The 13,201-nt window shown below is 36.0% G+C and overlaps 1 protein-coding gene across 1 annotated transcript; it reads right to left on the bottom strand.

Moving 5' to 3' along the window:
- Positions 1-965, bottom strand: LOC108995954 (LOB domain-containing protein 14-like). Its single transcript, XM_018971632.1, has 2 exons — positions 687-965; positions 1-586 (listed from the first exon to the last, which is right to left on the bottom strand). The coding sequence occupies exons 1-2, from the start codon at positions 963-965 to the stop codon at positions 170-172; spliced, it is 696 nt and encodes a 231-aa protein (XP_018827177.1). The 3' UTR covers positions 1-169.
- Positions 966-13,201: the final 12,236 nt, after the last annotated feature.

Consider the following 13,201-nt stretch of genomic DNA (forward strand, 5'->3'; position numbering starts at 1 on the left):
TTTAGGGTTCCCAATTGTATAAACATTTCTAGGGTTTCTAGCTTATTTATGGCAACAAAAGTGCATGTTTCAAGCTATGCATGCTGCAGCAATTCAGAATTGACAAATAGTCTTGATCACCCGTTGATCATCTCTTGTGCTAAGGCCCGTACTCTCTTCAGGAATATTGCTACATATAGCCAAACGCAACTGACTGATCAAGGTCATGATCAGCGTTTTGGAGAGTCCATTGTATGTTGTTCTTGTGCAAGTCAAGAGAAGACATGGAATGCGAAGCCTCTTCATAGCAAGCATTTGAGGCATTTTCCTCAGGGTTGACTGAACTTCCGTAGTTCCCAAAAGAGTTCTCCATGAACACATTCTCGTCGTATGGAATTGTTGAGGCATTATTGGAGATAATGTTTGTACTGAATTGTGGCATCATGTAATTGGTAATTTCTGACTGAAACCAACTTTGGACATCTTGTGGGTGAGAAGGTCTTCCGTTGCACTTTTCATTAGGGTTTGCATTGACAGAACCGTCGGGAAAGTTTTGAGCTGCTTGTAATTCCTTAAGAGATGCTAGTTGAGTTTGTAGATTTACAACCTGCAGAAAACAAAGTACAATGCCATTTATTAATTAGGAGTTAACCCAAATTAGGGCTTCAGTCATTATATATAAAAGGAGAAAGTCAAAGGGTGAAAACCTGCTGCTGAAGAGCAAAAATATGTGAAACACAGCCATAAATAGGATCTTGAAGCCTAGCCTGTGCTTCATACGAGATTGTGACAGCCGCTTCACAACGATCACTCACCGGGAGGTGAGCAAGGAGCTTCGATACATTACTTGCACCGAAAACCTTATGAATGGCGGAGAAATGGGTAGCTCCCTGTTCATGGCAGAAATAAGGAGCAAAAACACATCCTCTAACACATTTCCTTCTCAGGAATTTGCAAGCTCCACAAGGAGAACCTGAACCAGTCATCTTGATCTTTTAGAGCGTTTTGGTGCTGGTTGGCTTTCTTGGCTTTGTGCAAAGCTGCATTATCACCATGTTTATAAACACCAGAGGAAGAGAGGGTGGATCATATTATAATGTATACTTAATTAGACTAGGTCCCCTTAATGGGCTGCAGCTTTCATTATAAAACTCTAGATCAGTCCTCCATACTAAATAAGATTCCATTTAACATCCTTATAAGACAAAAGAGCTAGCATAAACCAACCCCAATTCTCCATTTCTTTATGATTGGATATGGTATAGGCGCTCATTTTCTGAGTATGTTGGGTCCCTATGATAAGTACTACAACTACATTTAGAGATATATATATATGCTAGGATCTGAGAGAATGAGGATTAAAGAAGGAATTTAGGTTAAAAATGTTTGGTTAGATCCACATTGTAACAGCATTAATAGAACAATCATCACTGTCAGTTGTGTTTTAATTCTTCTTCATTAGTTTCAGGTTGAAGGTACTTATACTATATACTATGCAAAACCAGGCTTCTCAATAAAAGGATTTAGGTCGTCCCCTCTTTCCACTGAACAAAAGTTAAGATTCTTCACCATGTTACTTCTTCAAACTTCCTTTTGTCTCTTAACAATTAAATTTAAGCCATGAATAGCATATTAGATACACGACTAAACTGAATTTATCATTGAAATACACACACACACACTATGACGCACTCGATCCTGCTTATGTTTTAGCAGAATTCATGATGTTGGGATGTTGGCCGCACGGATCATACACCCCTAGCTGATCACACACTGTGATAGTAAGTTTGTGCCCACATGCTAAATAATAAGTGTACTTCGAGATTGTTTAAAATTGAAATGATAAAATCTGAGGGAATGTACGTAATGTCGACTTGATCTAATCTATATCACGAGTAAAGTTCATATATAATTTGATATCAGTTACGTTTCAGATTGTACCACTCATACTTGCATATTTTTATATAGAGTTATTCAAGAACGAACAGCCCTTGGAAGAGAGAGAGAGAGAGAGAGAGAGAGAGAGATATTATATATAAATTTCCTCCTCTTGTAATATATATAATATTTTCGGATCGTAAAACTTGGCATTGAATCTGGTCAGTGGTCATGATCATACATGTGCTTCACTTTACTCATGAATTGGTAACAACTAATGGAAGGCTCTGATCGAGATGAAGGATATATATGGGCTTTCATGAAATTACGACTACTCTGAAAATAATTTATAAGTTTTGTTTTGTTAATTTGTGGTTTTTTTTTTTTTTTCGGAAGAACGCTTGTTGATATAGTGTACGTGGGTCGAATTGCGAGAAGCCGAGTTTGTAAATACTACAGTACTACTACCAGATATTAATACAAATTTCTGTAATTTTTTTTTTAAAAAACCAATCTTATATATATATATATAATCCCTTATAGACATATATATATATATATATATATATATAAACTGTTGAAAGCATTAATCCCTCCTAATTTCCTCATAACCTCCCAAAATTCATGTGCAAACAATCTGCATCACTACTTCATCATGATGTGCTTAATTCTTTATTTTGATTTTGGCTTCTATGCGATGAACTTATGAATTGGAATTAAGCCTTCCATTATATTTAAGTAATTTGAATAATAATATTCACAAAATAACATATTTTACAATTATATTTTAAGATATGGTATTTTTATAAAATAATGTTATTTTATGATAAAGAAAAGGTGCGTTTTCTGTGACAAGAAATAAAAGACATTTTCTGAACCATTCCACAGTACTTGTCAGAATTAATTCGTAACATGTCTCATTAATTCATTAATTTATAATATAATGCATAAATCAAGGGCAGGTTGAGAGAGATTCAGTTTAGGTGGCTTGTAATTACTTATTAAATATTTGGACCCGGAAGCTGCTAATAACTAATTAATATCAAATTAATTAGTTCAAAGGTCATATATTGTTGGATTAAGGTTTCTATATAGAAGACATTAATTTTATCTCAGGACCCTAGCTATATATATATATATATATATATATTATATATCAGTAGCAATATCATTTCTACATGAACGCCTAATTATTAATTAAAGACATGCCTAATAAAATTTTCAGCGCCTTAATTTCTAATATCACGTAGTATTTGGTGATCCCAAGCATATATTATCAGATTAATGTCTGTGATTACAAAGGAAAAAGGAACATATTCCAAAATTGAATGGAACAAAAGATAGTGCATGACACTGCAATTAATAGATGATCAAGACTTGATGAGTAGGGGAAGCACATGAAGTGGTAGGAGATCCAGACAGAACGAAGGGGAAGAGGATTTCTATGTTTAGTCTTTGATTTATATGTTTAAGCTTTGAAGGTACAGCTAGCAATTGTCTCTTTGCAGTACTACAGTATTATTGTTATGCATCAGTATAATCGTCAGTCACTTTCTTATGTCACATATACACACCAACATGTAGACCCACACCCAAGCTGATCCATGCACTAAAGAAACTGATCAACCTCACCATTCCTAAAACAATATATATATATGTTAATTTCCTGCAAAATTTTAAGTTTTTTGACTGAAATCACTTTCACTATTTAATTTGTATTTTAATTTTCGGTGCTGGGACGGATCATAAGACATTCATTTATATGATTCTTATCATCAAAACGAGAAGAAAAAAAATAATATTTTTATGAATGTTAATTTACAGATATTAATAAAACAAAACCATGCACAATGAAATTAAATTTACTAATTCCCAAGTGATTGCAGCAGTACTGCGAAAATTCAACATTAAGATTAGAATAGGATGATGACCTATGATCACCACCAAAGGACATTAATACACAGTTGGGCGTATGAAGAGGGGTTTTGCGCGCGCGCGCAGCGCCATCGACCTCATTGGCAGCCATTAATATTATCCCCCGGCCCACAAATGGAGAAATGCCTTTGATGAGTCATGTGTACTTGTTGGCCACTTTAGCAGGAAAGGAAAGAATGATATAGGAGACAAGAAAGCAATGTTTTATATATATAATTAATATTGTGCCGGGGATTATTAAATATATATTAATCAGCAATAGTTAATAATTAAGGGTTCAACCAATCTTTAAAAGGAGGACGACATAAACTCATGTGTCTGAACTTTATTCTAGCAGCATATGACTAAAATAACACTCCTGAAGAGCGCTTTTCGCAATCCAAAGGTGCCTTTCTGTGTTGATCTTTTGGAAAGAAATGAAAACCTGCAGAATATATATATGCTTCATCTTGATCGATCTATCTTCATATTATAGCTAGCATCTCCCATCAACTACAGTACTACTACATGAATTAAAGGCTAAAGCTAGCGCACAACTAATTTGTAATTGATTTGGCCATATGACTGATCGATCATATATATATATATGTACGTATATATTTCCTTCTAATTCATGTGACAAAACATGCCGTGTTAGCACGGCACCCATGCATAAAAATAAAAGGCATATATAAAATTAGACACAAAAACACAATTAGAGAACCACTTTACGCCTAATTAAACGGCTAAACTCTGTCAAGACTTTGAATCTAGAACGAATATGTTTTGATTTCCAAATTAATATTTAAAGCACTAATTAGTTGGATGATTTGATGTCCACCCAATTACTGAAGATGCATGCATGAATTCAAATGATGTTTGATCAGCTACCCAAATTTTATGTGCCTGTTTACCTTAAATTTCTTTTTCCTATAAAACGTTAAAGTGAACTCACATGCATGAACGTGATCGGGTAGATAGAGATCAGTACGTACCACAAATAGTATCATTGATCAAGTTCTACAGCCATGTCGTCTCGCAGGCCAATTCAAACTTGGAAAATCAAAGGTTTGATCTTCTGCATGACCCGGCCGGGGGGGAGGGGGGGTTGGTGTGCTTTCTTGCCGTGGTCAAAAAATAAATGAATTTTGCTCTACCCATATATTTATATATATATATATATATATATATATATCATAAGATGGTGGCAACAGTAGTATTCACACCAATATTCATGAAGGTTTTTACATATATATTCTGCTCTAAACAGTATATCAATTATATTATGTATGAGGTATCATTCCCAAGAAGCAAGAAATGTGGGATATGTAACTTCGTGGACATAACAAAAGCTAAAAAAAATAACCATATTAAATTTTCAGTAGTACTGATAACAGAGTAGAAGCAAGATCATGCTTGAGAATTAACACGTATAGCATATGCAAATTAAAAGGCCAGGTCTTCCATACTTTAAGCAGATATGAGTAATGAAATAAGTTGATATATATGCAAGTGCAATCGCAAGCGGTTACAGAATATTAATTGTACTATATAGATATCGAGTTAACACTTAGAAAGGGCCAAAAATCAACTGAACCAGCTAGCCTATTAATTAAGCTTCTTTTCAAGTTGTTATACATATAACCTAATTATTAATTGTACAGGTACGTACTGCTGCAGGTGTGTATATATTATATATATGTAGTTGACACTAATTAATTGCATGCCCCACCTGGCCTCCAATTCGATCTCCAGTATTTAATTAATCCATGATAATATATAATTGTTCGAACAAATAATTAGTGCGTGGCCGCATGTAACCTTTAAGATCAACGTACGATCGAAGCTGAGATCATATATAGCATTCAAAAAACTAATGAGTTTTCCACAAATCTTATATAAATGTTTACATCTGCCTCTTCAAATCAGATTAAACTTTTAGGATAAGTAGTAATTTCACAAATTTAAATTCAAAAAAATAATTTATTTCTTTGTATTAGTCAAGAGCTAGCTAGCCTTAAATTTCTTTAAGAAAGAAACAAAAATAACTTCGAATTACAAACACTTCAACATCATTAATTGTTGAGTTTTGCAGTTCGTGTGTGTTAGAACCAATGAGAAATCAAGTGCTACGGAGGTGTTTGTAAGTATGCACAAGAGAGATCATATAATTGAATAAATGTATTCCTCGTCTATTTTATAATTCCTCAATACAGTAGCACTTGTATTTATAGAGGAAATGTAAAGTTTACAAGAGAATCATTTCTAGAAGGACCCACAATATTCTCTATGGAGCAGAGTTGGTTATAGCATGCTTTTGAGAATGAGCAGCAAACGATATAGAGGGGGCATTTTGTTGAGGACATGCAGCGGATGCAGTGGACTCAGTTTGTGAGGTGTTATCCTTTAAGGTAGATACACATGCTCTAATATTCCCCCGCGATTCAAGCGACACCGATAGGATGGTGAGTCTTGAACGTAGAAGAGCAAATCATGCCGAGGAGAACGGCTTAATGAAAATATCTGCAATTTGTTCTTTACTTGAGACAAAGGAGACAGTGAGAGTTTTGTTAGCAACACGATCACGTACAAAATGATAGTCAAGATCCACATGTTTAGTCCGTGAGTGTAAAACAGGATTAGCCGAAAGATAAGTTGTACCAATATTATCACATAACAAGTGTGGTGCTTCAGAAATAAAAATTCTCAATTCTTTTAACAATGCTTGTATCCATAGAAGTTCACAAGCAGTATTTGCGATTGATTTATATTCCGCTTCAATCGAGGATCTAGCTATTGTTTATTGTTTCTTGGAACCCCAAGACACTAAGTGAGACCCAAAGTAGACACAAAAACCACCTGTTGATTTCCGATCAAAAGGCAACCAGCCTAATTAGAATCTGAAAATGTTGTTAGTTTAAGGGGAGAGTCAAATGAGAAAAATAAACCAAGGGAGGTAGTGAGTTTGAGATAACGCAGTATGCGTTTGACAGCTTGCCAATGAGAGTTGGGGGACAATGCATATACTGACAGACTTTATTGATTGCAAACGAGATATCTGGACAAGTGAAGGAAAGATACTGGAGACCACCAACGACACTTCGATAGAGACGAGGATCCTCAAAGGAGGACCCATCAAGAGCTGAAAGTTTATTAGATGTAAACATAGGTGTTGACACAGTTTTTGACTCATGCATATTAGTCCTCTTCAATAGATCAGAGATATAACAAGATTGACATAAAAAGAGACCTTTAGCCGTGCAACAAACATGAATTCCCAAGAAAAAATGAAGTGAACCTAGGTCTTTGACTGGGAAAGATTCGGATAGAGAGGATATAAAATCAGTAATGAGAGAGGAATCTGAAGCAGTAACAACTATATCATTGACGTAAATTAGAACATACATAGAGGCAGTAGCAAATGTAAATATAAAAAGGGATGAATCAGAAATTGAAGCATGAAAACCTAGTGCTAATAATTTCGAACTAAGCTTTGCAAACCAAGCCCTAGGGGCTTGTTTCAAGCCATAGATAGATTTTTTTAATTTACAAACAAAATGAGGGAAATTGGAATAAAAACCCAGTAGGTTGCTGCCTAAAGACATTTTCTTCCAAGTCTCTGTGCAAGAATGCGTTCTATATATCCAACTGATGAAGGGGCCATTTTCAAGACACTGCAATAGAGATTAAAAGACATATAGTAAAAGGCTTAACTACCGGGCTAAATGTCTCTGAGTAGTCGAGCCCGGCTTGTTGATGGAACCCTTTGGCAACGAGGTGAGTCTTGCGCCGCTCAATGGTTCCATCGGCAAGCCGTTTGGTCTTAAAGACCCATTTTGAACCAAGACGATTTTGACAAGGATGGGAAGGAACAAGAGTCCATGTATTGTTTTGGAGGAGAGCTTCAAATTCACTAGCCATAGCTAGGGCTGTACAAGAAACCGGAGAACCGATCGGAACCGACCCAGATCGGCCGCCAGAGCTCGGAACCGACCGAAACCGGCATAGAACCGGTCGGCGAGCGGTAGGATTTTCCAAAAACTGATGTCCAGCGGTTCAGTCTCGGTTTGATCCTAGGCCGGACCGCTGAACCGACCGAACTGATAAAATGTTTTTTTTTTAATTATACATATATGAAACGACGTCATTTCACTTAAGTAAATGAAACGGCGTCGTTTTAGGACTCAGTGTTTTAAAAAAAAAATAAAGCAAACGGTGCCGTTGGCTTTTTAACCAAACTCCACGTTGCCTCTAGGGTTGTAAATCCCACAACCTTTCTTTCTTCTTCCCCGTCTCTCCTTCTTCTTCATTTCTCACGCCACACACACACACACACACTCTCTCTCTCTCTCTCTCTCTCTCTCTCTCTCTCTCTCTCTCTCTCTCTCTCTCTCTCTCTCTGTTACTGGGTTCATGGGCTAGAATATCGAAATTGAGAGGAGATGGAGAGATGTGTTCGGTTGGGCTGGGCGAAAGGTAGAGTAAAGGAAGCCCGAATTGGTAAGGAGGGATAAAACGAATTTAATGGAGTGGGCTGGGCTAAAAAGGGAGCCTAGTAGAGAAATGTTGAGTAGATGCAAATCGAAAAACATTTTCATCAAAATGAACATTACGTGAAATATAAATTCTACCAGATGAAATATGCAAGCAATTATACCCTTTGTGGTCAAGGGCATATCCTAAAAAGACACAGAGTTGAGATTGCATGTCTAATTTGTGATGATTAAAAGGATGAAGATTGGGCCAACAAGCCAAGCCAAAAACACGTAAAAAATTATAATCAGGTGGGGAATTAAAGAGTGTCTGAAAGGGAGAAAAATGATTAAGGATGGGTGTGGGTATTCTATTGATGAGAAAAACAACTGTTTGGAAAGCATCAACCCAATATTTGGTAGGAACCAAAGACTGAGATAAAAGAGAGAGCTCAGTTTCAACAATATGGCGATGACGCCGTTCAATACTACCATTTTGTGCATGAGAACATGGACAAGAGGTTCTATGGGAAATGTCAAGATTTTGCAAGATTGCATGAAAGGGACAAAACTCACCGCCCCAGTCAGATTGAACAGCTATAATATTTTTTGAAAAAGTATTACGAACAAATTTAATGAAGTTTAGAAAAATTTGAGAAATATCATATTTTGCATGTAATGGAAAGAGCCAAACATATTTTGTAAAGTCATCAACAATAGAAAAATAAAATCTAAATCATTGGAGGATAGCACAAGTGCAGGTCCCCAGAGATCTAAAAATAACAATTGAAAAGGAAATTTTGGTTGAGAAGATGAGGGTGGATGAGGGAGAGCGTGTGATTTGGCTTGAAGACATGCTGACGCCGGACATAATAGCGATTATTTTGCAGGCTAATTTTAACAGATAATTCACAAGAAAGAAAAATAAGAGAATCGCCCAAAAATACAAAGAAAACGTCTCTGATGTTCAATTCAATTATCAATATTCAAGAGTCACCAAATCAACCCACAAGCCGGGCTGTAATAGCTGAAAATCAACTGTATTGGAATTTTACCAAAAATAGCAAAATCTCATTAATCATTCCAAAATTAAATACGTAAATAAAGAAGTAATATGCCAAAAATTTGGCCCAAATTGATTTTAGAATCACTTCCAAAACAGTAAATGAAATATTACCATAAAAGAAAACAAATAACTAAAAATAGAAAATCAGAAGAAAAAACAATGAAATTTGGCTTCGAAAATGATGCACGCGCCGAAAAGAGCTTTCCGAATTGGGATCATATGCACGATTCTGATATCCGTAACCAAAGTTATGGCCAAAATATCTAAACGTGCCCAAAACTGCCTCAATCAAGGAAATATCACGATTTCCTGCCCTCTTTGCACTGATCTGCCACCTCTAGGTATTTCAGCGCAGTCAACGTGCAGTCTGACAGCTCAACATCATCTGACTCAGATCCTCCTGCATCACATGCCGAGCAGGGAGACGAAGTGGATGGGGAAGTGATTGGAAGATTGTGATGTCGTATGGTAAAGGAGGTGATCCGAGGAGAGAGGTGACCAAGATGAGCATGCCATGTTTTTGGTGAGGTCCTTTCGCCAATGTAAGCATGTCGTGAGGGAAGAGTGACATCCTTATCATTAGTTGGAATGACGTACAAGCCATTATTAATGGGTCCTGAAGAAGTACCACCTGGGACTGTAAATCCTTCACAAAAAAGTCAAATGAATTAAATTCAAAGAAAACTGAATTATCCAAAAAAAATTGTCTAAAAGATAATAAATTTCAAGAAATTAAAAGAACATGAAGTAATTGATGGAGAAGAAAATTGCCAGAAGGTGTCAGTAGTAAGCCAGAACCAGAGTTTTGAATAGCAAGGGATGACCCATCTCCAATAGTTACTTGGTCTACCCCTAATATGCAGTGAACTTTAGATTAAGTTTTAGAAAAATCAGAAGTGAAGTGAGTAGAAGCTACAATATCTGGAAACCATTTAGTAGATGAAGTGGACATATTTAGAAAATTGATAAAATTAGCTTACAGAGAAGGGGGAGGAGGAGATTGATATGCATGATCAAACCGATGATAACAGGAAATAACCTTGTGACCAATGCGATTACAGAGCTGACAAGTAGGTTGATTGGTCTGAAAAGAGGAAAAGAAATTAGAAGGAGATGATGAGAAATTGCGACCACCTCATCCACGCCAAAAGCCACGGTCACAACTTTTGTTAGGAGGGGTAAAAGAACCTCATGTAGTCGTGGAGTTGGCAATGAAAGAATTGTTGGAGAGAAGAGACAGAGTTTGATGTGCAAGACGCGATTCTTGATTAACAAGAAAACTATAGACCTGAGAAATGGAGAGAGGATCGGGACACATAGTGATGGAAGACACTACGGACTCAAAATTAGATCCTAAACCAGTCAAGAAATAAATGATGAACTCAGACTCAGGGAGAGGATGGCCTGCGGCATTGAGAGATGCAGAAAGTGCCTTGGCTTTGTGAAAATAGGTAGAGATTGAATCAGACCTTTTTTTTAGAATTGCAAGCTGAAATTTCATGAGCATGAGGTGGGTTGTGGTCTGGGTAGAGTAAAGGTTGTGAAGAGTTTTCCATATTTGCTGGGAAGTGGTGCAGTCAAGAACGTGGGAGAGAACCGTATTGGTGAGGGAGGAATAAATTGCCGACATTATGAGCTGATGTTGAAAAAGCCATGAGGTATAGTTTGGGTTGGGTGCATTATTGATGGTGGTGGGAGGCATGGGAGTGGATCCGTCAACATGGCCAAACAGTTGGTTGTCGCGTAGGAATGTGGAGATTTGGGCGTGCCAGAGTAGGTAATTTTCTATAGAGAGTTTGATGATGATGAGATGTGCGGCTGAATTGGTGATTGAGGGATTTGGGGAAGTGGGTTTGGGTGTTGCCATGATGATCGGAGAAGGATAGTATGGGCATTGGCCCTATCAGGCTCTCGATACCATATTAGAACCAATGAGAAATCAAGTGCTACGGAGGTGTTTGTAAGTATGCATCAGAGAGACCATATAATTGAACAAATGTATTCCTTGTCTATTTTATAATTCCTCTATACAGTAGCACTTGTATTTATAGAAGAAATGTAAAGTTTACAAGAGAATCATTTCTCGAAGAACCCACAATATTCTCTATGGAGCAAAGTTGGTTATAGCATGCATGTTGTTGAGAATGAGCAACAGACGAGATGGAGGTGGCATTCTGTTGAGGACATGCAGCAGATGCAGTGGACTCAGCTTGTGAGGTGTTATCCTCTAAGGCAAGTATACATGCTCTAATAGTGTGCGTGTGTATATATATACATATATATGTGTGTATGTATACATATATATATATGTGTGTGTGTATGTATGTATACATATATATATATATATATATCATGGTCTTTGTTTTCATTCCCTCGCCCTCGATTATATATATACACACACATAGACATAGTTAATGTATAATATCACATGACACACACACATGCATATATATATATATATATATACACACACACACACATATATGCATGCATTTTGTTTCTCTTTAATGTTTTTTTACCAAGGTTAAATTAATTTTACGTGACTTAATTTCTAACTTGGAATATCTCATCTGTTCCTTGGAAACGATCGATTTTAAAAACCATTAACGCGGGTCATAATTCATGTAAAAAACGTGACCAAGTGATCATGATCTGTTCGTGGGCATGACTCATTTGAAAACAAACTTACAATCAAACCTAAACCTAAACCTGAACAATTAGCTGACTGCAGGTATTTAAGCCATTAGCAAAGTTCATGAATCCCTACAAACGTACGTACATGATTTCCCCGGCCAACATATGGAAATATATATAGTATTTTTCAACAAACAATCAATTAGCTAGCATCCAATTGTTTATCAGGCTTTTCACCCTCCAACAAGCTTCTTCTGAACATTGCACCACTAGTACTAGCTGATTAGAACAACTACTCTTTCTTCGTGCAGAAGAAACAAATTAAAGACAAAAAGAAAATGTTTTGAAGAGGGTTTTGGGCTTCCTGTGTTAGGATCGACAATGAATATATATTAATTAGGCAATCATAGAAACAATTAATACTATCATGTTTCTTAGATTAATTTGCTTCAACCAATCACTGCCAAGCAGTGGTCTCAATGGATTCGCCATTCATGCACGCCTGTCTGCACTAAATTTGAAAATTAAGCACGAGTAGGAGACAGCATATATATAATAGTGGATGAAACCCAAAGAAAAACAAATAATTATAAGGTTAATTATTAAAATTTCCAAACAAACCGATCGAAGCTTGGGTCGGTGAAGGGTTTCTTTCTAGTTTCTAGTTGATCAACTTTTTTCTATATAAGTTTTTCAATCATCAATTATATATATAGTTTTTGCTCATTTAAAAAAATATAAAATATGCATATATAATATATACACATTAGCAAGTGTGATTCTTTGAGTATTAATTACATCAACAAGCTGCTAGCTAAAGGCATATGTCTTGATGGTATAACACTCAAACTTTTAAAATGGATATCGTGAATTCGACCCTCTTCCCGATTGAAAAATAAATAAAACATTAGGACCCAAAATCTTTTGAATAAATCATGAGAAATGATATTTGCAGTCGTGAATGTGCAAGCGTCGTGCAGTCGCTTTGAAAAAAATAAATAAATATGTGATCCACATGAAAATAAATTAATTTTTTAATAATAAATCTCATTCTTTTTCAAAATGATTATATAATATTTATATATTCTATAATTATATATAACATTACTCATAAATTATTAATGGATAAAAATAAAAAGACAAAACCAACCAAGACAATCGTCATGAATTATTCTTCGGGATCCAGGCGCACCTGATAATTAGAAAATTACTTCGTTAGTGTCTCATCGATTCTAACTTTGACCACCACACGTGTGGT

The sequence above is a fragment of the Juglans regia genome, chromosome 1, assembly GCF_001411555.2.
Source record: "Juglans regia cultivar Chandler chromosome 1, Walnut 2.0, whole genome shotgun sequence".
In the NCBI taxonomy this organism is placed as follows: Eukaryota; Viridiplantae; Streptophyta; class Magnoliopsida; order Fagales; family Juglandaceae; genus Juglans; species Juglans regia.

What these genes read in the sequence shown, in the direction of transcription:
- LOC108995954 (XM_018971632.1), bottom strand. Translation starts at nt 965, where the DNA reads ATGACTGGTTCAGGTTCTCCTTGTGGAGCTTGCAAATTCCTGAGAAGG. An exon ending in TTTTTGCTCTTCAGCAGCAG is followed by an intron (nt 587 to 686) that starts GTTTTCACCCTT and finishes TGTTTTCTGCAG; the next exon opens with GTTGTAAATCTACAAACTCA.